Genomic DNA, 26,637 nt, shown 5'->3' on the forward strand with positions numbered 1-26,637 from the left:
TCTGATAGGTGGATTTCTGGTTGAGTACAGGCATATATATGCCATTTTGGGTTACTTTTTTTTTATTATTTTGGATTACTTTTTAATACTCTGCTCCTGACATCCTTGTTAAGGCTGAGCATAGGTCCACCAGAATTCAACATTTACTTCCTCTAACCTTGCATCAGGCAGCTGGAAGCTCTGCAGTAACTAAAAGTACTCATGAAAAACAGAGCAAGGACAACTTTGGGTCCAGGAGGTAGCTTTCCATGAATCCGTCATAACGCCCTTTACCTAAGTGGAAAATGTCCATGATGCAGGGAGGACAGAGGGGACCTCACAGGGTTCAGGCCCCAGGGTCAGCCCAAAAGACCCCAGGGCTGCATGGAGACAAGGTCAAGTGTGACTTCTGCATCCAGGTCCCAGAGAGCCTGTGGGCCTGGTGGCAGGAGCAGATGTTCAGGCAGGAGAGGTGAGGGCCCTGGCGGGTATCGGGAGGGAAGGCAAGGGATGAAGCCGGAGGGAGGACAGAGGGAAGGAACCCCAGCAGGAGGCCATCAGCGATGTCAGGCCTGCATGGCCCCTGGGCTGGGAGGGGGAACCGCGGGGAGGGGGGCAGCACAGTCCGATTTCGACATCCGGGTTTCCCGAGAGACTGACGGCTCCTGGATTCTGAAGCAGGGTGTCCCTCAGGTGGACAGAGCGTGGACCCAGGTCCTCCTGGTGAAGATATGGAGGGATGATGGAGGGACTCGGGACTTCAGAAACGTCAGCCCGGGAAGGCCGCGGGGGAGCGGGATGGGGCCAGATGGAGGCGGCAGGTGCGGCAGGCCTGGCACATCCAGGTAGCCAGAGAGCAGGAGGCCCGGTGTGGCGGGAGCAGACGCTGAGGGCGGAGGGAGGGTCCCGGGGCTATGGGGAGGCGAGGGATGGACCCTGAGGGGGACAGAGGGGACCCGGCGGAGGGTCTCCAGGGATGGGAGCACCCCCCCCCTCTTTGCCCTCTGGAGATCTTCCGTTGGGCAGGTGTCCGGCGGTCGGACTTTCCCGTCTGGGTCCCTAAGAGACTGGGGTTCCTTGGCGTCAGGAGCGGGGCCTGGACGGTGGGCAGAGGGGGGCGGGGGACCCAGGCGCCGCAGGGATTTCCGGTGAGCAGGGGGAGGAGGGGCGGGATGCGGAACCCTAGACTCCAGGGGGGTCTGTCCCCGGAAGGTGGGGGGGGTTGATGGGGGATCAAACACGTGATGAGGGCCCAATTCTGCATCCGGGTCTCTGAGAGACTTGGCACTAGGAGCGGCTCTTAGGTGCTCAGAGACCACGGCTGAGGAGCTAAGGGGAGGCAAGGTACGAACCCCGAGGGAGGACAGAGGGGACCCGGCGGAGGGCAGGGCCCACGGTCACCCCGGGAAGGCCGCGGGGGAGCGGGATGGGGCCGGATGGTGGCGGCGGGTGCGGCAGGCCTGGCACATCCGGGTACCCGAGAGCTTGAGGCCTGCTGTGGCGGGAGCAGGCGGTGAGGGGGGAGGGAGGGTCCAGGGGCTAAGGGGAGGCGAGGGATGGATCCTGAGGGGGACAGAGGGGACCCGGTTGAGGGCAGGGCCCACGGTCAGTCCGGGAAGGCCGCGCAGGAGCGGGATGGGGCCAGATGGAGGCGGCAGGTGCGGCAGGCCTGGCACATCCAGGTAGCCAGAGAGCAGGAGGCCCGGTGTGGCGGGAGTAGATGCTGAGGGCGGAGGGAGGGTCCCGGGGCTATGGGGACTGAGGGATGGACCCTGAGGGGGACAGAGGGGACCCGGCGGAGGTCAGGGCCCACGGTCAGCCCGGGAAGGCCGCGGGGGAGCGGGACAGGGCTGGATGGTGGCGGCGGGTGCGGCAGGCCTGGCACATCCGGGTACCCGAGAGCCTGAGGCCTGGGGTGGCGGGAGCAGACGCTGAGGGGGGCGGAGGGAGGGTCGCGGGGCTAAGGGGAGGCGAGGGATGGACCATTGACAAGGACAAAGGGGCCCCGGCGAAGGTCAGGGCCCACGGTCACCCCGGGGAGGCCACGGAGGAGCGGGATGGGGCCAGATGGAGGCGGCAGGTGCGGCAGGCCTGGCACATCCGGGTAGCCAGAGAGCAGGAGGCCCGGTGTGGCGGGAGCAGACGCTGAGGATGGAGGGGCGGGTCCCGGGGCTATGGGGACTGAGGGATGGACCCTGAGGGGGACAGAGGGGACCCGGCGGAGGGCAGGGCCCACGGTCACCCCGGGAAGGCCGCGCAGCAGCGGGATGGGGCCAGATGGAGGCGGCAGGTGCAGCAGGCCTGGCACATCCGGGTACCCGAAGCCTGGGTGCAGAGCCTGGGTGTGGCGGGAGCAGATGGAGGTAGACGGAGAGGAGGGCCCCGGCGCGAAGCAGGAGGGGAGGCAAGGGATGGAATCTAAGGGGAACAGAGGGCACCTGGCAGAAGGTCTCCAGGGAGGGGAGCACCCCCCACTCCAGGCCGACTGGAGATCTTCTGTTGGGCAGGTGCCACTCAGACTTTCCCGTCTGGGTCCCTAAGAGACTGGGGTTCCTTGGCGTCAGGAGCGGGGCCTGGACGGTGGGCCGAGGGGGGCGGGGGACCCAGGTGCCGCAGGTATTTCCGGTGAGCAGGGGGAGGAGGGGCGGGATGCGGAACCCTAGACTCCAGGGGGGTCTGTCCCCGGATGGTGGGGGGGGTTGATGGGGGATGAAACTCATGATGAGGGCCCAATTCCGCATCCGGGTCTCTGAGAGACTTGGCGTTAGGAGTAGATCCCCTGTAAGGTGCAGCTCTCAGGTGGTCAGAGACAAGGGCCCAGGAGCTAAGGGGAGGCGAGGGATGGACCCTGAGGGGGACAGAGAGGACCCTGCGGAGAGTCGCCTGGGCTGTGAGGCCCCCTGGGATGGGGACTTGCCCTCACGTGGGAGTATGGGTGCTCAGACCTCCACATCCGGGCCTCCCGAGGCACTGGGGGCCCCTGGCGTCAGGAGCAGGGCCTAGGACACGTGGGCAGAGGGGAGGGCCCCGGGTACTGCTGGGAATCCCGGTGAGGATGTGGAAGAGCCCCGGGGGACCCCACACCCCAGCCCAGAGTCGGTCCCGGGAGGCAGGCCGAGTGCGGGACGGGGCCACGCCGCGTGTCTGTGTGCATATCCCGACCGGCGCATCCGGGTCCCTGAGACGCTGCCCGCCCCTCATGTCCGTGTCCTGGAGCCGATGGGCCGGCAGGCAGTGGAGCCAGGCAGAGGCCCAGGCGCCCAGGGAGCCCCGCCAGCACGGGTGGGGAAGAAGGGCCCAGGGAGCCTGTCCCCCGCCCCCCAGCTCAGCCCCCTCTGTGAGCCCTGGGAAGTCCCCAGGCTGGGTCGCCGTCCTGATGGAAAGACGGTCACTCCCTGTCCCCGTTGGGGTCCGGGCAGAGGGGAGGGCCTGGGTGTGAGCGGCCCGGCCTCGGGACGGCTGCACGAGGAGCCCGAGGTCTGCTAGGGCTGGAGGCGAGGACCCCCGAGGGACTGAGACCCCCGAGGGAGTGGGTCCCCAGGGAGCCCCCAGCACCACCGCCCTGCCCCTGCTTCAGCCTCGGGAGGCTGCAGGGGGTGGACAAGTCCTGAACTTCATGGCCGTTGGTGCGATGGGGCCTCCCACACTGTGGCCATTGGGCTGGAGCACTGCCTCCAGGGTGTGGGCGGTGGTGGGGTCGGGTGGGTTGAGGGGCAATGGCCCACGTGTGGCTGGCAGCCAAGGCCAGTACCACAGGGGCACTGCAGCCGTAGGGACACAGACTAGACTGGGTCCTGGGAGCCCCCGGGCCCGATGACCACCTTGGGCTGCCCTGGCTTGCCAGCCAAGTCTCCTAGAGCCTGGGGACTTGGTGGAAGGAGCAGGGTAGGAGCCCGCCCGGGCCAACCTGGGTCCTAAGGGATTGAAGGTGAGGACCAGAGGAGGACTGATGGACCCTGGGCCCTAGCACGTGCAGTCCAGGGAGGACGGGAGGCCCCCGTGCAGGATGAGCCCATGCTGCCGATCCTGATGTCCACGTCTGGGTGTTAGGGCCTGAGGGCTTGTGCTTCAAAGGAGCATGGCCTCGGGGGTGGTTGGGGTGAGGGTGTGTGTGGAGGGCACACGACCTGCGGGGAGTCAGGGTGAGGACCTTGGGGACGGCCTGGCTCACCCCACCCGGCCAGGTGAACAAAGAAGCCAGTGCAGCAGAGTGGGTCGGAGTGAGGCCTTGCCCTGTGGGCAGCCCACGGAGGATGGGAGAGCGCTGGCCCTCAGTGGCATGCTCACTTGTCCCTGGGGCGGGTGGCTGGCAGGAAGGTGGGCTGACCTGGGGTTGGTGATGGTCTTGGTGTGAGGGGCACATGTCCTCTATGGGAGGCTGGGGGCCTGGAGGAAGAGCAGGTCCTGGCAGGATAATGCTGAGGACACTCTCCGGGAGCCTGAGGGCATTGACCCCCAGGACACAGGGGCCGGTCATCAGGCCAGCCCTTCCTGATCTTGCTGGGGGACTTGGGAGGGGGGGGCTTTGCGGCTGTGACCTGCCTGGCCAGGCACACAGGACAGGACGGGGACACAGGACATAACAGGGTACCTCCTCCTGCTCTTCTCCCAGTTCTCAGGGAGCTGAGGACCCCGCTGGGAGAGGTCCCAGTCAGAGTGTGGGAGGAGGCCCACCTGGGGGATAGATGCCCAGGAGTCCCGGGGCCTGCCAAGACTCTATGTGAGGAACCCTGCCCACCCCACATTGAAGGAGTGAGTGGCCCCCAAGACAGCCATCAAGCCCAGGAGGGGATGGCCCTGAAATCCAGGGTGCCCTTCCCTGGCAGCCCTGGGAAGGGAACCCGGGGTGCGGCCTGTCCCACGGAGCCCCTCCTCCTCTCCAGATCCCTGGACTCAGGGAGGAGAGGGCCTGGGCCTGAGGGTCTGGATTCAGGTCAGCAGAGGAGGCGGGTGCCCTGCCCTGGCCCTGGTCCCAGCCCTGGCTGGGGGTCGAGGTGAGAAATGAGGGGGTGCCTCCCACAGCAGGATCCCTAGGGACCATGTGTGGGCCATGGGGAGAGGCGGGTCAGTTGGGCCGACTGATTTCTCTGGGCTTTAGCTGGTGGCAGGTCGTAGCAGGGGGCCTTGCAAGGAGCCAGGCGGGTGCTTCAGGGCCAGCTGTGGAGTCTTCCCAGGCCTTGTGTGGGGTCCAGGTGAAGAGCAAGAGGCCCCCCATCCCAGCCCAGATGGAAGCCAGAGCTGGCTCATCCCTTGTGCATGATCCAGGACGAGTCCTGGAGACTTTGGCAGGTGTGGCCACGGCTGGGCCCCTGGCTTCCTTCTGTGGAGTGTCGGGGCCCTGTGTTCTTGCAGGGACACTTTGGCCTGAGAGAGACAGGGCCGGGGCAGTCCCTTGAGAGGCCAAGGAGGGGACTGCCCCACCTGGCCTGCTGGAGACTTCCCAGAGTGCGAGCCAGCCCTCCTGTCTACACTGGGGCCCAGGGCTAGGCTGGCAGTCTGCACCCTGAGGCGCCTCCTCCTTCTCTCCTGCAGAGACTTCAAGAACTGGCAGGGGAGGCCTTGGTCTGAGGCGAGGGTCCCTCAGGACACAGAGCAGAGGAGGCACAGGCCAGTGCCACTTGTCCAGGTGAGGTTCATGCTCTCTCCAAGCCTGGTGTCAGGGGAGCCCTCTGCATGGGAGCCAAGCATGGCCCCCTGTCAGCCCTGGCACCTCTAGGTCTCTTGGCCAGGCCCCCCCTGACAAGCCCTCCCACCTCTCTTTTCAGGTCACCTCAATTTTGACATCATGTCCGTAGGAAAGAGCAGTGAGCCTTGGAGGCTGGGAGAAGACCCAGAAGAGGCCCAGGGCGTGGTGGATGCCCTACAGTCCAGGGCTGAGGAGGAGGAGGAGGAGGAGCCGGGGGAGGTTTTATCTCCCCGAACTCCTCCCTCTCTGTTTTCCTCCTCCCCTTGCTTATCCTTGTCTGGCGGGTGTTCCGGCGCCCAGGAGGAGGAGTCTGCTAATGAGGGGTCCCTAAGTCCTCTCCAGAGCTCTCAGAGTGCTAACACCTCCCAGGGGGGCAGGGAAGCCAGTGCGCAGTTTGCTGGCCCCAACAGCCCAGAGGAGGTGGGCTCAAGTGGCAGTGAAGGGGAGGAAGATGCTGACTCGTCCCCCTGTGGCAGGGCATCCATTGGCCTTGGCCAGCTCCAGTCTGTTGTCCCCAGCAGCCCAGAGGAGGTAGGGTCAAACCCACCCGAACAGCAGGAAGATGAGCAGCCCCAGGGCAGTTTCCACATGAAGACGGCTGCGCTGGTGATGTTACTGCTCCTCAAGTATCGCACCAAGCAGCCCACCAGCAAGGCAGAGATGCTGGAGATCGTCACCCCAGAATTCCAGGACAACTTCCCCGTCATCTTGCACCAAGCGTCCATCTGCTTGCGGCTGGTCTTTGGCCTAGACGTGATAGAAGTGGATCCCAGCGAGCACTACTACAACCTCAGCATCATCCTGGGCCTCACCTGGAATGGGACGCTGAGTGGTCAGGGGGGCCTGCCCAAGACCAGCCTCCTGGTGCTGGTCCTGGGGTTGATTGTCCTGGCGGATGACTGTGCACCCGAGGAGGAGGTGTGGGAGGCGATGGGGATCATGGGGGTATACGATGGCCAGGAGCACATCCTCTTTGGGGCAGCCAGGGATCTCCTCACCAATGTCTGGGTGCAGGAAGGCTACCTGGAGTGCCGGCAGGTGGCTGGCAGCAATCCCGCCCGTAAGGAGTTCCTGTGGGGGCCCAGAGCACTCCAGGAAACCAGCAAGTTGCAGGTCATGGACCACGTGCTCCAGCTCGGTAACAACAACCTTACTTACTCCCTGGCCCTGTGTGAACAGATTCTGAGATAAGGAAGAGGGGGCCACAGCCCCAGAGGCAGCCAGGCCCTTTCCAAGCTTTGGTGGGGCCGGCATGAAGGGAGGCCTTAAGGTGCTTCCTCCCCGTGTTGTCCTGTTCGGTGTGTAAAGAGAAAGTATTGGGCATTCTCAGGAGTTAAGGGCCAGGGCAGGTTGGCAGAGAGCATGGCCAAGAGCCTCTCTGGGGCCTGGGCTCTGCAATCACCCTGAAATACAGAGCTTAGTTTCTTTGAGGAAGCTCTCAATATTTGTTCCTTGGGATAGAAGGGTTCCACAGCCCAGTGTGTGAGTGACACATCCCCCGTCGCGTTTGTACTTCCCCAGTTCAAGAGTTAAGAATTTTGTCATGTCCTGTAAACTAGTTGGGAGACCCTCCCTCCTTGTTTGGGTTCTGGATGAAATCACAGGGCAATGGCGTTGGAATCTGTTGGAAAGCCCAAGAGTGGAGCAGGCAAGAGCTGGAGTGTGCAAATAGGAAAATAAACCTTCTTCACTTTTGCTTCTTACCCGTGCCGTGTGTCTTTTTTCCAAAGTAACATAGATGTGCGCTCGTGCATTCACTTGGTTTTTCGGGAACGTGAGAGAAGGGTCCTGAGGCCAGGGGAGCCCTGCTGGCGGCTCCCTCACGGCCACACAGCGGCTGAGCTCTGCTCCCTGCAAGGCCCTGTGTGTGAGCAGTGAGGACACGAGGGCCCCGGGGCCACGCTGCCTTGGGGACTGTGTCTAGCGGCCGCTGTCCTGCAGGAAGGTGGGGAGGGGTGCCCTGAGACCTGGGCCAGCCTGCCAGCCCCAAGTGGCAGAAGGATGAGGGGGTGGGGCGGCTCCTGGGCCAGGCTCTGCAGGGGCCAAGGCCCCCGTGGCTGGGGTTCTCTCGTCACGGTGACTCCTTGTGTGCAGCTGATGACCATGATGTTGAGGGGTGACACGCCCGTACATGGAGACAGGGTGCCTTAGGGGTGGGAGCAAAGTCTAACACGGACAATTGCTCTGAGAATTTCCTTCTGGATCATGGACGAACCAGAGAGAGTCATGTCTTCCAGGGGCAGGAGAGGAAGCTGTCCTGCACTCTGGTCCCAGTGCAGTGGAACACAGTGCACAGACTAGGTGTTTTATATGCATCCTGTGCAAGGATTTCCGGAGGAACACAGTCCTATATTCCTTGAAGTGGAGCCCCGAAGACTCTCCACTGACTCTCTTGTTCCTGACCGTGGAAAGTCAGAACCCACGGCATCAAAAAGACATTTAATTTGGTTATCTTGGGTGTCATTGGGACAGCTGTACATCAGCAAGGTCTAGGTTTGGGCGGGGAGAATTGAAGGAAAGCAGTGGTTTGGGTGCAAGAGCAGCCGGGAGGGAGGGAAGGAGTCGGTCTTTGACTCGAAGTGTAGGCTTGTCGCGCCTCTGTGTTGTATCCAGCTGGGACAACTCCCCGCACCCGAGTTCCACACCTCGCCTCCTATAGCCCACGTACAGCCCCTGATTTAGAAAATGGATTGAGTTTCATACTTGAAGCGCCCTCTCTGGCCGATTCGCTGTTCCAGGTCAGGTTGAGCTGCAGGCACTCTAACTCTGGCCGGGCTAACAAAACCTATCCCAGAGGAGAGAGCGGGAGGCCCCGGGGTCAGGACAGCATTCAACATAGCTGCCGTTCATCCAGGTTCCAGTATATGCCAGGCGCCGTGCAAGGTGCTTCCCATCCCCAAAACACACATTCCTGCCATCCGACGTGGCGGGGTGGCTCCAAACCATGTACTTCACAGGCGACAACCCCGACCGAGGCTCTCAGGGTTGGTCCTTTCCCCAGGATCACATGGCTGGTGAGTGACGAGGCGGAGACTAGAACCCTGGTGTGAAGCCGTGTCGAGTCCACGCTGTCCCCTCCCCGCCCAGCCTGTGGCCTGCCTTCTGACTCCTACATCAGGAGTGAGGACAGCGTGGTATCTCCCAGGTGACAAAAGAGAGGATGCCATGGCGAAGGTTCCGAGACCTGGGCTAAGGAAGGCAGGTGACAATGAGAATCAAACAGGATTTGGGTCGTGTCTGTGGGCTCGTTAACCTGGAGTCCTTCTGTCTGAGCCCCAGAGGTCTTCGGGAACTGGCTGCCCAGGTGCTGGCAATGTTTCCAGACTTAGCACTTTCCCGAATGACAGCGCCTTCCCCTGGTTTTCCCCTCGTGTTCTTCTGTCTACCTCTTGGACCTGGCCCGCTAATGAGTCATCACTGGTCCGCGTAGAACAGGTAGGAATCACCTTCTCTCCCCCGACACAGAACCTTACTCTGCAGTAGCCTCTGGCCATTAAATGCATAAAGCGAATCGTCCCTGCTGAGATTACAGAATCATTTGAAAACTAGACGTGGTCCTGTATTTGGAAGTAGGTGTCACACAAGAGATGCTTGAAAAAGTTCAAAGAATTCCAAGGCAAATGTGACCTCAGAAACTCCTCCCAGGGATAAAGTCAGTTGTCACAACAAATCACGTAGTCGTGTTTGGTTGAGCACCTACTGTGTAACGATAGTGTCCCTGGCTGAGGAGGCCTCCCGGGGCTTCTGAGGTCGTGGCGTAGCAGGGGCGGGAGTCATGTGCTGTGGCATGATGGCTGGCCTGTGTCACCAGGACTGGCCCAAGGTGCACATGTTTGCGGGGTGGGTGGGAATCCTGTGGAGATGGCGCCTTTTCTTATTCAACTGGCGAGGAAGGGTGGGCTCCAGTGCAGGAGAAGGCGCATGCATGGGATGGGGAATCTCCTGATAGACCACCTTTCCTCTGCATACTAGCACACTACCAACCCCTTTCTTACTTCCCTAAATTCTCATCAACCACTCCCCTAACCCAGGTACACATAAGACACACACCATCCTCTTGCCTACCTTTCTCTGTTCTCAGCACAGGACTGTCTATTCTCCCTCCGATTCCCTGCTGCCTCCCACCCTCTGTGATTTGCACAGGCTCTTCTGCTAACACCAATCCCTGGCTTTACCTACCCAAACTCTTCTCTGGGCAAGAGGTGCTTCCCAGACCTGGTAGTCTCTCAGCATTTAGTCGGTCCTCTATCTTTCCCCCGTGCTTATCTCTTTCAGAAATTATTCTTAAATTTTGTCAAATTTTCTCAATGAGAATGGTGAGTTTGGTTCATTTTGCTTTCACCATTTGCCTCTGCTCACAACAGGGCACACAGTCCCTTTGACTGATACCAGATTCCCTAGTCTCAATCAAAATCTATGTGATAGGCTGTATAATAACCTTCTTAACATTATCCATGTACTAATTACTGGAATGTCTGAATATTACGTTCATGGCAAAAGTACTTAGCACATGTGTTTAAGGATAGTGACATTTGGAGATTTTTCTGGATTATATACATGGGCCCTACATGTAATCACACGAATCCTTCTTAGTTGGAAAAAGAAGGATATTTACAAAAGACAGAAGAGGACAGTGACCACAAAAATAAAATTTGAAACATTTCAGTGATGTGGCCACAAACCATGGAATGATAGCAGTCTTAGGTGTGGCAAAACCCAGTTCTGAAGATTTAGTAAAAACTAATTTTGGATTTCTGACTAACAGATCTTTTTTTTTAAATTTTTTTTTAAATTTTTATTTATTTATGATAGTCACAGAGAGAGAGAGAGAGGCAGAGACACAGGCAGAGGGAGAAGCAGGCTCCATGCACCGGGAGCCCGACGTGGGATTCGATCCCGGGTTTCCAGGATCGCGCCCTGGGCCAAAGGCAGGCGCCAAACCGCTGCGCCACCCAGGGATCCCCTGACTAACAGATCTTAAGAGAATAAACTTGTGTAATTGTAAAGCATGATAACTTAGTTTTAGCTGGAACTCAGTTAATTACTTGAAAACAGTATGATTTTTCTGAAACTTGCTTTAAGGTTTGTTAGGGGAGATGAGAGCAGTTTTTAAACTGTGGTCAATAATTCTTCACTACTAAGGAAAACCATTCTGTGTACTTTAACCAGTGCACTATGAATTATAAAATTTTCCACTCTATTGCTATCAAGAACTATATGTAGCCCTGTGTGAGCTCAGGAGATTTCTTTGTGCACCTTTTCTCTCTCCAGCATGCTATTATGCAAGCTCTAGCCACCTTGGCCTCCATAGTTTCCCAGCTCCAACTCCTCAACAGAAGGAGAAAATGTGGCCCCCCACTATTCATTGTGGTCTGCAATCTCTATGATGTAAGATGGGGGCAATTGTAGGGCTTGCCTTATTTGTTTCTTCATTTATCAGAAATCACTCTCCCTTGTTGCCTAATTCCAATAAATTAAAAAGTTTTGTTTCATAGACATGTATATATATACACACACACACATATATATATGTATTTATATACATATATATTTTTAATTGTTTTAGGTAGGGATGTATATTTGATTCCTATTACTCCATATTGGCCTGAAGCAGAAGTCCTATACTCAAAATTTAAAAGATAAATTATATGTGCATAACAAATGTCCCAACATTTCAAATTTATTCAAATTAAATAGTTGATGGAGATTAAGGAGTGTGTTTGTTGTGAAGAGCACAGGAGTTGTATGAAAGTGTTGAAACACTATATTGTATACCAGAATTTAATATTACACTATATGTTAAGTAAATAGAATGAAAATTAAAAATTAAAAAAAGAATATGTAGTATTTTTGAAAATAGATGTGAAGATAGAGATAAAAAGAGAAGGACCAATTGAATATCCACTTAAAGAGTATTTAGAGCACCATATCCCCTCTTTACCTCAGTTTGGTGGATGGTTGCCATGTTTACTCTCACCCCCACAGAATTCTGAGGTTTTATTCTCTGGAGAGGTCTCTGAACTGTAGGATGCCAAATACAAACCCTAACCCTAACCAGGACCTTAACTCTGACCCTAAACCTAAATCTACCCCTAACCAATAACCCCTAAACTCTACTTCTAGCCCTAGCTCTAGTCCTGAACCTAACCTCTGGAGAGGTCTCTGAATGGTACATACCCTCACCCTAACCCTAACTCTACCTAACCCAAACCCTAACTCTAACCCCTAACCCCTCAACCAAACCATAACCATAACTATAACCCTAATCCTAACTTTATCGCTCTGAAGAAGTCTCTGAACTGCAGGATAATAAGCATATATACTCATCCTGGACCTAACCCTAACCTTAACTCTTATTCTATAGCCCTAAACCTATTCCTAATCCTAGATCTGAAAAAGAAAATGATTTGATACACACACACACACACACACACACACACACACACACACACACACTTACACACGTTCATGTAGACAAATAACAACCAGGAGAGTAAACAGCAAAATAGCAACAATCGTTTTTCTCTTGCTAGTGGAAATATAATTTATTTAATTATTCTTTCAATATTTTTTTTGCTTTTAAATTTTTATTTTTTTTATAATTTAATTTTTATTGGTGTTCAATTTACCAACATACAGAATAACACCCAGTGCTCATCCCATCAAGTGCCCCCCTCAGTGCCCGCCACCCATTCACCCCCACCCCCCGCCCTCCTCCCCCTCCACCACCCCTAGTTCATTTCCCAGAGTTAGGAGTCTTTATGTTCTGTCTCCCTTTCTGATATTTCTCACACATTTCTTCTCCCTTCCCTTATATTCCCTTTCACTATTATTCATATTCCCCAAATGAATGAGAACATACACTGTTTGTCCTTCTCCTATTGACTTACTTCACTCAGCATAATACCCTCCAGTTCCATCCACGTTGAAGCAAATGGTGGGTATTTGTCGTTTCTAATGGCTGAGGAATATTCCATTGTATACATAGACCACATCTTCTTTATCCATTCATCCTTCGATGGACACCGAGGCTCCCTCCACAATAGCCAAACTTTCAATATTTTCTAATCTCTTCTGAAACACATATAAACTCCCTCCATAATTATAAAATATAATAAATATTTTAAATGTGACTTAGACTACCAGAAATGAACATGCATCCTCTAGATGGTTAGTTTCCAGTATCGATCAACCTCTTGCTAGATTATACTGAGCCTCCAGTGTGCTTACCATTTGTGTAACTAGAAAGAAACAAAAAACTTTGAAATCCAACTAGTTGGCTACATGAAGTCACACAACTTCTTTTCAGACTTTCAAATACAATGCCACAGGTAATAACCTACCTTATTTATGAAGCCTTCCCTCCTCACAAAGTATTAACTAGCCTTTTAAAGGGAAAATTATATTTATATTTAGATCATGTTCCATATGACACAATTAGATCCAATATTTACATAAAGGCCCATGCACAGGCAAGAGGAATTATAATGATTACATTATTATACGTTATTTATACATCTTTTTTCCAAGTTAATAATAAACCAATAAAAGTGTTTTTTTAAAGCGTGCTTCAGTCAATACTGTCATTAATTCCCAGGATTGCCTGAAAACACACTTTGATTTAAACATTTCTTGATTTTCATAAGAACAATGCAAGATTTTCATGAGTATGATCAGCAATTTCCTTCATTGACAATTATACAACACATATTTTTATGACAAATGATTATCTTTCACAAAGTAAATACCATGTAAAAAGAACTGTAATTCATAATTCTGTTAAAATTTCTTCTGTACTATAGGTGTTATGTGCATTTCCCTTTTCGGAAGAACTAAATATCTTTTTCTTTCTCCTGTGAACTCTCTAATTTTTGTTCCATAGACTTTTTGGGGGCAAAACTCATAAGCTCCTGAGTTTTATCAAATTATTTTGATTCAAAAAAGATTCTATAAATTTTCAGTTATAAAATATATACACATAATTTATTTTTTTGTAATGGAACAATCTTAAAATATTTTTAATTTCTAATTTTAAAATGTAGATTTACAATCTCAAAAAAAGGATAAATTGAAATAAGTAAGCACTAGTATTTTTGCAAATATCCTTTTCTTGCCAACACCATTTTATAGTCACTCAGAATTTTCCCCTTGCAAAATAAAAAAAAAAAGTTCTCTATTTTTTCACATTCTCACTTTGTTTCCTTTATATGCATTTGTTGTATATGTAAATGATTTGCTGATTATTCCACACTTTTAAACAATTACACATTACCATTAGGGCATAATATATTTACTGATTTTATGTGTTTAGTCATTTTCATCCTTTCTCCAAATTCCTGTATCATATATACCTTGTTCCTTATGTATAGTTTCCTATACTTTAAAAAAATTTTAAATTCCAGTAAATATATTAGTATTAGTATTAGTTTCTGGTGTAGAATATAGTGATTCAACACTTACATACATTAGTTTCCTATACTTTTATCTGTATCCAAAGCTATTGCTTATAAAAACACTCTTGAAAATTCCTCAAGCCAGCATAAAGTATTTCAGCTTCTCTGACCTTTTCAAAAAATTATTTTACATTATTCATTATTTTTCTAATCTTAATTTCATTAATTTCTGTTTTTATCTATATTATCACCATCCTTGCCTTGGATTTAATTTACTTTTTATATTTTCTTAGAGGAAGCTTAAATTTTTATTTTTATTATTTTTTTGAAGCTTGAATTTTTAAATCTGAGTTCCTTCTTTCTTATATAAGCATTTATTGACATAAATTCCCATGTAAAGCATGACTGGCTGAATCCCACAAATTCTGATATTTTTTCACTTTCACTAAATTGAAAGTGTTTTCTAATTTCACTGAATAGTTCCTTTTGATACATGACTTAGTAAATATGTATTGTGTAGTTCCCAAATAATTGGAGACCTCACAGACACTTTTTTGTTAAATTCTTTAGTTTAATTCCATTATGGTTAAGAAAAGATTAAGTTGGTTAATAGCGTTGTTAGGTTTCTTCTATACTTCCAGATATTTGTTTTATCTTCTACTATCATTTACTCAGAAAGGAGTGTTTAGTCTCCAAATATAATTGTAGATGTGACTATTTCTCCTTTCAGGCTTATCAGTTTTGGTTTCATGTATTTTGAAATTCTACCCTAGGTGTATATACATCAGGATTGTTATGTCTTTATGAATCAGCTCTTCCATCATTATGTAATGTTCTTATTTATCCATATTACCATTTTTATCCCCACCATTCACGGATGGAAGTTCCAGTTGTTGGTCTTCCTTGCTTGCTTTTAGTAATGCTCTTTTAAAATTAAAAATTTTTTGTTTTAATTTTAACCTCTCTCAAATGTGTGCTGTGGTATTACATCATGGTTTAATTTGCATTTCTCGGGCAGCCCGGGTGGCACAGTGGTTTAGCGCCTCCTGCAGCCTGGGGTGTGATCCTGGAGACACGGGATCGAGTCCCACATCGGACTCCTTGCATGGAAACTGCTTCTCCCTCTGCCTGTGTCTCTGCCTCTCTCTGTGCGTGTCTCTCATGAATAAATAAATAAAATATTAAAAATTTGCATTTCTCTATGGCTAATGATGCAGAACACTTTTTATATGCTTATTAGCCATCCTCACATTCACTTTGGTGGAGTGTTTATTGACATCTTTTGCTGATCTTAAAATTGTGCTCTTTTCTAATACTGGAATTTTGAGAGCTCTTTATATATTCTGCACATAAGACCTTTGTTGGATATATGATTTACAAAAATGTTCTCTTCCTGTTTGTAGCTTGACTTTTTTTTTTGTAGCTTGACTTTTTATTCTTATTCTCAGAGCAAATTTTTTTTCAGAGCCAGTATTTTTAATTTTGAATTATCTAATGTATCATTTTTTCCCTTTGTGGACCATGCTTTTTGTGTCATGTTTAAGACCTCTTTGCCTAGGGATCCCTGGGTGGCGCAGCGGTTTAGCGCCTGCCTTTGGCCCAGGGCGCAATCTTGGAGACCCGGGATCGAATCCCACATCGGGCTGCCGGTGCATGGAGCCTGCTTCTCCCTCTGCCTGTGTCTCTGCCCCTCTCTCTCTCCTCTGACTATCATTAAAAAAAAAAAAAAAAGACCTCTTTGCCTAACTTCAGGCCATGAAGATTTAGCTCTAGGTTTTCTTTTAAATATTTTGTAGTTTTTCATTTAACATTTAGATCTTAATTTTAGTATGAAGTTTGATGTTTAGATAAGAGATCACTTTTTAACATACCACTTATTGAAAAGGCCAGCATTTCTCAATTGGATTGTCTTCCTCCTTTGGAAAACTCCACAGGCCATTTTTGTATGAATCAATTTCTGGGCACTCTATTTGTTTTCATTGATCTATGTGTCTATCCCTTAGCCAATACCACATGGTCCTGATTACTATACTTTTATAGTAAGTCTTAAAATCAACTACTGTGGTTCTTCAAGCTTTGTTTTACTTTTTAAAAATGTATCCCTTCTCTGATATTTTCACTCATTTTCTCTCCTTTCCCTTTATTCCGTTTCACTATAAGTGAGGGTGACAAAACATGAGAGACACCTAACTCTGGGAAATGAACAAGGGGTAGTGGAAGGGGAGGTGGGCAGGGGGGGGGTTAGGGTGACTGGGTGATGGGCACTGAGGGGGGCACTTGGTGGGATGAGCACTGAGTGTTATGCTATATGTTGGCAAATTGAACTCCAAAAAAATTTAAAAATAAAAATGTATCCCTTCTAAAAAGAGGGGAAGGAAATTTAATAAACTTCTCTTGATTTTAAAGATAATATAATTTTTTTCTAAGATTTTATTTATGTATTTATGTATTTATGTATTTATTTATTTATTTATTTATTTATTTATTTAAGAGAGAGAGAGAGCACAAGCAGGAGGTAGGAGCAGGCTCCCCACTGAGGATGGAGCCCTGATGTGGTACTCGATCCCAGGAATCTGGGATCATGCATGACCTGAGCTGAAGGCAGATGCTTAACCTACTGAGCCACCCAGGCACCCCAGAAAATAAGTTTTTCTAAACACTGACACAATTGTATCTGTATAAGAGATCTTTTTATTGGAAAAAACTGGTATGTCTTGAGTCTGAAAAAACTAAAATAAATATAAAAAATTAAAACAAATTGCTCTTCTGGTTCCATTGCCTTTTGATACTTTTTGGATTAGCTTGCCTATATCTACAAAAACTTCTGAGATTTTTTAAGATTATTTATTTATTCATGAGAGAGAGAGAGGCAGAGACACAGGCAGACAGAAAAGCAGGCTCCATGCAGGGAACTCGACGTGGGACTCGATCCTAGGTGTCCAGGATCAGACCCTGGGCCGAAGGCAGCGCTGAACCACTAAGCCACCCAGGGCTGCCCAAACTTCTGAGATTTTGATTGACATTGCTTTGACTCTAAATCATTTTGGTGGGAATTGACCACTTCACTATGATGAATCTTTCAGTTCATGTTTTCTCCATTTATTCAGTTCTTTGTTTTCTGCCATCAGCATTTTGTAGTTTTCAGCATACAGATACTATCTTTGGTTAGATTTATATGTAAATAAGTATTTCATTTATTTGAACTATTGAAAATGGTACTTAAAAATTTTTGTGTTCCAATGTTTATTGTTGTTATATGGAAATATGATTTATATTTGAGTATTAACTTGCTATCCTAATATTTTGCTAAGCTTACTTTTTAATTCTAGGAGTTTTTCATAGTTTCCTTGAAATTTTTAACATAGATAATTGTGTCTTCTAAGAATAAGGACACTGTTTTTCCATTCCACCCTGTATACTTCTTATTTATATTTCTTGCTTTATTCCACAAGTAAGAATTCCACACAATCTTGAATAGAAAGAAAATAGTGAAAATAGACATTCTTGCCTTGTTCCTGATCTTAGGAGGAAGACACTCAGTCTTTTACTATAAAGTTTAATATTAGCTCTGGGTTTTTTGTAGATGTCCTTTATCAAGTTGAGTAGAGCTCCTTTCTATTTTTTGTTTTCTGAGCATTTTTATTATAATTGGATATTTTGTGTTATTTTGAAATATTTTTTGCTTCAGTTGAATTATAAAATTATTTAGTCTGTTAATATGGTTTATCACACTAATTAATTATGCAACTGAACCAGCCATGCATTTCCCAGATAAATCCCATTTACTTGTGGTGCATTATTATTTTTCTATATTTCTGGACTCTCTTTGCTATTATTTTTTGAGGATCATTGCATCTGGTTCATGAGGGGTATTGATCTGTAGTTTTCCTCTTCTTATGCTATTTTATCTTGGTCTTAATATGAAGGCAATGCTATTCTTAAAAAATGAGTTGCAAAAATCTTCCTCTTGTTCTATCTTCTGGAAGAGATTTTTATATAATTGATGACAACTCTTCAAAACTTTGGGAGAAATTGCTAGCAAAACCATCTGGATCTAGGCATGCCTTTTTAAATGTTTTAAAGTATTCCATTAATTTATGTAATAGTGTATAGTACTACTCAAGTTATCCACTTTATCTAGGATGAGCTTTGGTAGTTCCTGATTTTTAAGGAATTGTTCAGTTTCATCTAAATTTTTGAATTAGTTTATCCAAATTCTTCTTAGTATTTTTTCATCCTTCTAATGTCTGCAGGGTTTGTAATGGTATCCCTTGTTTCATTTCTGAAATTAGCCACTTAATGTCTTTTTTCTCTTTTTCTTTGTCTCTCTAGAGTTTTATGAATTCTCTTAATCTTTCCAAAGAAACAGCTTTTGGTTTCCTTGGCTTCCTCTATTTATTTTTTTAATCTCATCAATTTCTTACCTTTTATTTCCTTCCTTCTGCTTGCTTTGTCTTTTTATTTCCCGGTTAAGGTGGAAGCTTAGATTATTGAATTGAGACCTTTATTCTTTCTTAATCTAATCATTAAATGTTATCATTGTCCCTCTAAATATTCCTTTAGCTGCATTCCACAAGTTAAGATATGTTGCATTTTAATTTCAATTCACTTCAGTGCATTTTTAGTTTCTTAAGACTTTCTCTTTGACCCATTAAGAATGTATTATTTAGGGCAGCCTGGGTGGCTCAGCGGTTTAGCGCTGCCTTCAGCCCAGGATGTGATCCTGGAGACCCGGGATCAAGTCCCACATCGGGCTCCCTGCATGGAGCCTGCTTCTCCCTCTGCCTGTGTCTCTGCCTCTCTCTCTCTCTCTCTGTGTGTCTCATGAATAAATAAATAAAATCTTTAAAAAAAAAAAAAAAGAATGTAGGGATCCCTGGGTGGTGCAGCGGTTTGGCGCCTGCCTTTGGCCCAGGGCACGATCCTGGAGACCCGGGATCGAATCCCACATCGGGCTCCCGGTGCATGGAGCCTGCTTCTCCCTCTGCCTGTGTCTCTGCCTCTCTCTCTCTCTCTGTAACTATCATAAATAAAAAAATAAAAAAAAGTAAAAAAAAAAGAATGTATTATTTAATGTCCAAGTGTTGTGATCTTTTTCCCAGTGTATTTGTTATTGTTTGATTTCTAATTTGATTCCATTATGTTCAGATAATATACTTTTCATGGGTTCAAGTATTGAAAATTTGTTGATCCTTGTTTTATGACCAAGAATATTGTCTATTTTACTGTATATTCAATATGTGCTTGAAAAAATGTGTTTTGCTGTTCATGAGTAAAGTAATATTTGTTCCATATATACTTGTTTTCTATATGAGTAGCTGGGGTTGAACTGGGGGCTTGATACACCACCTGATGGAAATCTTTTCTCATATTCCCTCTTCTCAGCAATGTCCACTACACTCTGACTCTAAACGACTCCCTTTCGGTCCTCTAGCTAAAAAATGGGTCTGTAATATAGCCAGTCAGCTGTGCACTTTCTTTGAATGGTTTTTCTTCAGTGGTCACATTGTGGGAAAATAAAAACTAGGAAAAGGGACTCTTCTCACATCACACTTTTTGGATCTACATTTGTGTTAGAGAGATGAATTCCCTTCTGAGAGTTTTAGGTGCCTACACAGCTATTGCTGATGCTCTCACCACAAAATGATAGCTAATATTCCAGTTTTATTTATTTTTGAGTTTTATATAAATCGAATCATATAGTACATAGTCTTTTATGTTTGGCTTCTTTAATGCAGTGTTATGTTTGTGAGATTCATCCATGTTGATATATCATTAGTTTATTCACTCCCATTGCTGTTTAGTTTTCTATTGTATAAATGACCATGATTTTAAAAATTAATTTCACTATTTGCAGATATTTTAAGGTTTTTCTAGTTTGGGGCATTATGGATGATTCTACCATTAAAATTATTAAAAATGTCCCAGAGCAATTTCTGGGATATACTATGAACATGTCTTCAAATCTAGTAAATAATGCCCTAATATTTTCCCAAGAGACTATAGCAATCTACACTCCTACTAGTAGTGTTTAGATCTTACTGGTGCTCTCCATCATTATCAACATTTCTTTTTGACACTTATTTTATCAATCCTGGTTGGCATATTGTATCTAGTATCTTATAGTGGTTTAAATCTGGATTCCTGAATTTACTAAATAGGTTGACCACCATTTTATATCCTTATTGTCAATTTGTACAACTTCTCTTATGAAGAGTCTATTCTAGTGTCTTGCACATTTTAATATTATGCTGTCTTTTCAGTATAAGAAGTTCTAAAATTTCATAAATATTGTAGTATCTAGGTGGTGGGTATATGTGCATTCATTATATAATTCGTTCAATTTTTTGTGTATTTGAAAATTTTTATAATGAAATGTTGAAAAACTTTCCATTGTCACCACTATTCTATGTTAGGTACATAATACTGTAATGGAGAAAGCCAGAGGCAATAATAAATTTTTTCCTTCAGAGCTAAAATAAAATTAACCACCCTACCTCACACAGTCATTATTACTCCTACACAGAACAAGCAGTGAAGATATGTGATTTTCCACAACCTTACAAGAGGCACTTCATTCCAAGTAATATAGATGATAATTACAGTATAGGTTTCCAGTATTCCATTTTTCCACCTGCAAAGAGGTCCTCACTGAATTTCAGCTCAAAAACCACCTCCAGAAATTCATTGTGAGTGCCTATTTCTTAGGAGCACTCTTTTTTTCCATATTAAGATTGCATTTTTTATTTTATTTTTTGGTATACATTTTATTGGAGTTTGATATGCCAACATATAGCATAACACCCAGTGCTCATCCCGTCAAGTGCCCTCCTCAGTGCTCATCACCCAGTAACCCTAACCCCTCGCCCACCTCCCCTTCCACTAACCCCTTGTTTGTTTCCCAGAGTTAAGAGTCTCTCACGGTCTGTCACCCTCACTGATATTTCCCACTCATTTTCTATCCTTTCCCCTTTATTCCCTTTCACTATTTTTTATATTCCCCGAATGAATGAAACCATATAATGTTTGTCCTTCTCCAATTGACTATTTCACTCAGCATAATACCCTCCAGTTCCATCCACATCAAAGCAAATGGTGGATATTTGTCCTTTCTAATGGCTGAGTAATATTCCATTGTATACATAGACCACATCTTCTTTATCCATTCATCTTTCGATGGACACCGAGGCTCCTTCCACAGTTTGGCTATTGTGGACATGGCTGCTAGAAACATCGGGGTGCAGGTGTCCCGGCGTTTCACTGCATCTGTATCTTTGGGGTAAATCCCCAGCAGTGCAATTGCTGGATCATAGGGTAGTTCTATTTTTAACTCTTTGAGGAACCTCCACACAGTTTTCCAGAGTGGCTGTACCAGTTCACATTCCCACCAACAGGGCAAGAAGGTTCTAGGGGCACTCTTTATACAAGAATTATATCAGGCAGAGCCCAGCCTGGAAAACAGAAAGGAGAATTAAGCACAAAAAAATTGTTACATAGCTAGAGAACAAACAGAGTGAGGCAACTCAGTGAAGACTGGAAAATATCTACCATCTTCAGGTCTGAAGAGACAATGGAGAAAGTGGTAAAACCTGAGAAAACTAGAAGTTGGTGTCATCCATTAAGAACCACAGTAGAGGGATCCCTGGGTGGCGCAGCGGTTTGGCGCCTGCCTTTGGCCCAGGGCGCGATCCTGGAGACCCGGATCGAATCCCACATCGGGCTCCCGGTGCATGGAGCCTGCTTCTCCCTCTGCCTGTGTCTATGCCTCTCTCTCTGTGTGTGTGACTATCATAAATAAATAAAAATTAAAAAAAAAACCACAGTAGAGAAAAAAAAGAACCACAGAAGAGGGGCACCTGGGTGGTACAGTTGGTTAAGCATCCAACTCTTTTTTTTTTTTATGATAGTCACACACACACAGAGAGAGAGAGAGAGAATGGGAGGCAGAGGGAGAAGCAGGCTCCATGCACCGGGAGCCCGACGTGGGATTCGATCCCGGGTCTCCAGGATCGCGCCCTGGGCCAAAGGCAGGCGCCAAACCGCTGCGCCACCCAGGGATCCCCCCAACTCTTATTTTTGGCTCAGGTCTTGATCTCAGGGTCATGTGATTGAGCCCTGAGTTGGGCTCCATGCTCAGTGTAGAATTACTATAAAGATTCTTTCTCTTTCTCCCTCTGCTCTTACCCACCCCCACCCCCTCTCTAAAATAAGTAAATAATTCTTTTTTTTAATAAATTAATTTTTATTGGTGTTCAATTTACCAACATACAGAATAACACCCAGTGCTCATTCCGTCAAGTGTCCCCCTCAGTGCCCGTCACCCATTCACCCCCACCCCCCGCCCTCCTCCCCTTCCACCACCCCTAGTTCATTTCCCAGAGTTAGAAGTCTCTATGTTCTGTCTCCCTTTCTGATATTTCCCACACATTTCTTCTCCCTTCCCTTATATTCCCCTTCACTATTATTCATATTCCCCAAATGAATGAGAACATACACTGTTTGTCCTTCTCCGATTGACTTACTTCACTCAGCATAATACCCTCCAGTTCCATCCACGTTGAAGCAAATGGTGGGTATTTGTCGTTTCTAATGGCTGAGGAATATTCCATTGTATACATAATCCACATCTTCTTTATCCATTCATCTTTCGATGGACACCGAGGTTCCTTCCACAGTTTGGCTATTGTGGACATGGCTGCTAGAAACATCGGGGTGCAGGTGTCCCGGCGTTTCATTGCATCTGAATCTTTGGGGTAAATCCCTAACAGTGCAATTGCTGGGTTGTAGGGCAGGTCTATTTTTAATTCTTTGAGGAACCTCCACACAGTTTTCCAGAGTGGCTGCACCAGTTCACATTCCCACCAACAGTGTAAGAGGGTTCCTTTTCTCCGCATCCTCTCCAACATTTGTTGTTTCCTGCCTTGTTAATTTCCCCTATTCTCACTGGTGTGAGGTGGTATCTCATTGTGGTTTTGATTTGTATTTCCCTGATGGCAAGTGATGCAGAGCATTTTCTCATGTGCATGTTGGCCATGTCTATGTCTTCCTCTGTGAGATTTCTCTTCATGTCTTTTGCCCATTTCATGATTGGATTGTTTGTTTCTTTGGTGTTGAGTTTAAGAAGTTCTTTATAGATCTTGGAAACTAGCCCTTTATCTGATATGTTAGTTGCAAATATCTTCTCCCATTCTGTAGGTTGTCTTTTAGTTTTGTTGACTGTATCTTTTGCTGTGCAAAAGCTTCTTATCTTGATGAAGTCCCAATAGTTCATTTTTGCTTTTGTTTCTTTTGCTTTCGTGGATGTATCTTGCAAGAAGTTACTGTGGCCAAGTTCAAAAAGGGTGTTGCCTGTGTTCTCCTCTAGGATTTTGATGGAGTCTTGTCTCACATTTAAATCTTTCATCCATTTTGAGTTTATCTTTGTGTATGGTGTAAGAGAGTGGTCCAGTTTCATTCTTCTGCATGTGGATGTCCAATTTTCCCAGCACCATTTATTGAAGAGACTGTCTTTCTTCCAGTGGATCGTCTTTCCTCCTTTGTCGAATATTAGTTGACCATAAAGTTCAGGGTCCACTTCTGGGTTCTCTATTCTGTTCCATTGTTCTATGTGTCTGTTTTTGTGCCAGTACCACACTGTCTTGATGACCACAGCTTTGTAGTACAACCTGAAATCTGGCATTGTGATGCCTCCAGATATGGTTTTCCTTTTTAATAATTCTTAAAAAAAATAACCACATTAGGAGCAGTCTAGTTTGGCCTGGGACCCAAGAGGGACTTGAGTAAATGTCTGATAGGCTGTTCAAAGAGGAAGGGGATCCTGGTTTCTCCCTTTCGTTTACACACTAGTCTTACACATCACAGCCGCTTGTTGACTGAACCTATATGAAAGATGGTTAGTAAGGTAAGCTGAGAGGGATCCCTGGGTGGCGCAGCGGTTTGGCGCCTGCCTTTGGCCCAGGACGCGATCCTGGAGATGCGGGATTGAATCCCACGTTAGGCTCCCGGTGCATGGAGCCTGCTTTTCCCTCTCTCTCTGCCTCTCTCTCTGTGTGACTATCATAAATAAATAAAAATTTAAAAAAAAGCTGAGAAATATGGTTCCCTGCAATGCAGAGCAGTACATGCAAAGGCCAGGGAAAGCATATGGCAGCAAGTGAGCTAACGATAGGCATAAGGAGAGTGCTCTCTTTTTTCTTTTTTCTTTTTCCTTTCCTGGAAGATTTTGTTTAAGATTGATGTTTTTTATTCCTTAAATATTTAGTAAAATTTACTGATGAAGATATCTGAGTTTGGATTTTTTTCTCAGAAAATTTTTAATTACTGATTCAATTTCTTTAATATTTATATAACTATTGAGATTTACAAATTCCTATGGGGTAACTGGGTGACAGGCACTGAGGAGGGCACTTAATGAGATGATCACTGGATGTTATACTATATGCTGGAAATTGAATTTATTTTTTTTGTTTTTTTAAATTTTTTTAATGGAAATTGAATTTAAATTTAAAAATGACGGGACGCCTGGGTGGCTCAGCGGTTCAGCACCTGCCTTTGGCCCAGGGCGTGATCCTGCAGACCCAGGATTGAGTCCCACATCAGGCTCCCTGCATGGAGCCTGCTTCTCTCTTTGCCTGTGTCTCTGCCTCTCTCTGTGTCTCTCATGAATGAATGAATGAATGAATAAATGAATAAATAAATAAATAAAAAAATTTAACAATGTAAATAGAAAATTTAAAAAAAGATTTATAAATTTCTTGTAATGTAAATTTGGTAAGCTGTATTCATCAGGATTTTGACAATTTTATCTAAAATTATAAGTTTATGAGCCAAAGTTTTTTTTTAATTTCAAGTTTTAAATTCTAGTTAATGTATATATTATAATTGATCTCAAGTGTAGAATTTAGTGATGCATCACTTACATATAACAGCCAGTACTCATCACAAGTGTGCCCTCTTTAATCCTCATCACCCATCTAGCCCATCCCCCACCCACCTCCCTCCATTAACTCTCAGTTTCTTCTCTATATTTAAAAGAGAATGGCTTCTTATGGCTTCCTTCTCTCTCTCTTTCTCTCTCTCTCTTTTTTCCCCCTTCCCCTCTGTTCATCTGTTTTGTTTCTTAAATTCCACATGTGAATGAAATCATATGATATTTGTCTTTCTCTGGCTGACTCATTTTGCTTAGCATAATACACTCTAGCTTTATCCATGTTGTTGTAAAAGGCAATATTTCATCCTTTCTGATGGCTGGGTAATATTCCATTGTGTATACCACATCTTCTTTATCCATTCCTCAGACTGTGGACATTTGGGCTCTCTCCATAATTGGCTATTGTAGATAATAATGCTGCTATAAACATTGGGGGGGTATAAACCCCTTCAAATCAGTACTTTTGCATCCTTTGGGTAAATACATGGTAATGTAATTGCTGGGTTGTAGGGTAGTACTATTTTTAACTTTTTTGAGGAACCCTCCCATACTGTTTTCCAGAGTGGCTGCACCAACATTGCATTCCCACCAACAGTGTAAGAGGGTTCCCCTTTCTCTGCATCCTCGCCAGCATATGTTGTTTGCTGTGTTGTTACTTTTAGCCATTCTGACAGGTGTGCGGTGGTATATCATTGTGGTTTTGATTTGTATTCCCTGATGCTGAGTGATGTTGAGCATCTTTTCTTTTTTTTAATAATAAATTTATTTTTTATTGGTGTTCAATTTGGCAACATACAGAATAACACCCAGTGCTCATCCCGTCAAGTGCTCCCCTCAGTGCCCGTCACCCATTCACCCCCCCCTGCCCTCCTCCCCTTCCACCACCCCTAGTCCGTTTCCCAGAGTTAGGAGTATTTATGTTCTGTCTCCCTTTCTGATATTTCCTACCCATTTCTTCTCCCTTCCCTTCTATTCCCTTTCACTATTATTTATATTCCCCAATTGAATGAAACCATATAATGTTTGTCCTTCCCTGATTGACTCATTTCACTCAGCATAATACCCTCCAGTTCCATCCACGTTGAAGCAAATGGTGGGGATTTGTCGTTTCTAATGGCTGAGTAATATTCCATTGTATACATAAACCACGTCTTCTTTATCCATTCATCTTTCGATGGACACCGAGGCTCCTTCCACAGTTTGGCTATTGTGGACATTGCTGCTAGAAACATCGGGGTGCAGGTGTCCCAGGGTTTCATTGCATCTGTATCTTTGGGGTAAATCCCCAGCAGTGCAATTGCTGGGTCGTAGGGCAGGTCTATTTTTAACTCTTTGAGGAACCTCCACACAGTTTTCCAGAGTGGCAGCACCATTTCACATTCCCATCAACAGTGCAGGAGGGTTCCCCTTTCTCCGCATCCTCTCCAACATTTGTGATTTCCTGCCTTATTAATTTTCCCCATTCTCACTGGTGTGAGGTGGTATCTCATTGTGGTTTTGATTTGTATTTCCCTGATCGCAAGTGATGCAGAGCATTTTCTCATGTGCGTGTTGGCAGTCAACAAAACTAAAAGACAACTTACAGAATGGGGGAAGATATTTGAAAATGACGTATCAGATAAAGGACTAGTATCCAAGATCTATAAAGA

General features: G+C 46.4%; 1 protein-coding gene across 1 annotated transcript; it reads right to left on the reverse strand.

The window, feature by feature from the left end:
- Positions 1-668: 668 nt before the first annotated feature.
- On the reverse strand, positions 669-3,180 carry LOC129518133 (basic proline-rich protein-like). The gene is made up of 4 exons (XM_055338141.1): positions 2,925-3,180; positions 1,963-2,397; positions 1,381-1,702; positions 669-1,308 (listed from the first exon to the last, which is right to left on the reverse strand). The coding sequence occupies exons 1-4, from the start codon at positions 3,178-3,180 to the stop codon at positions 669-671; spliced, it is 1,653 nt and encodes a 550-aa protein (XP_055194116.1).
- Positions 3,181-26,637: the final 23,457 nt, after the last annotated feature.

This window comes from Nyctereutes procyonoides, unplaced genomic scaffold (assembly GCF_905146905.1).
Source record: "Nyctereutes procyonoides isolate TBG_1078 unplaced genomic scaffold, NYPRO_anot_genome, whole genome shotgun sequence".
Classification (NCBI taxonomy): Eukaryota; Metazoa; Chordata; class Mammalia; order Carnivora; family Canidae; genus Nyctereutes; species Nyctereutes procyonoides.

Bases quoted from the DNA above. Each gene is read 5' to 3' on its own strand.
- LOC129518133 (XM_055338141.1), bottom strand. From the start codon at position 3,180: ATGAGGGGCGGGCAGCGTCTCAGGGACCCGGATGCGCCGGTCGGGATA. The intron at 2,398-2,924 runs GTCTGAGCACCC...TGTTCCCCTTAG, and splicing joins CGGGAGGCCCGGATGTGGAG to ATTCCATCCCTTGCCTCCCC. The intron at 1,703-1,962 runs GTCCATCCCTCG...CTCCGCCCTCAG, and splicing joins CCCCTTTGTCCTTGTCAATG to CATCTACTCCCGCCACACCG.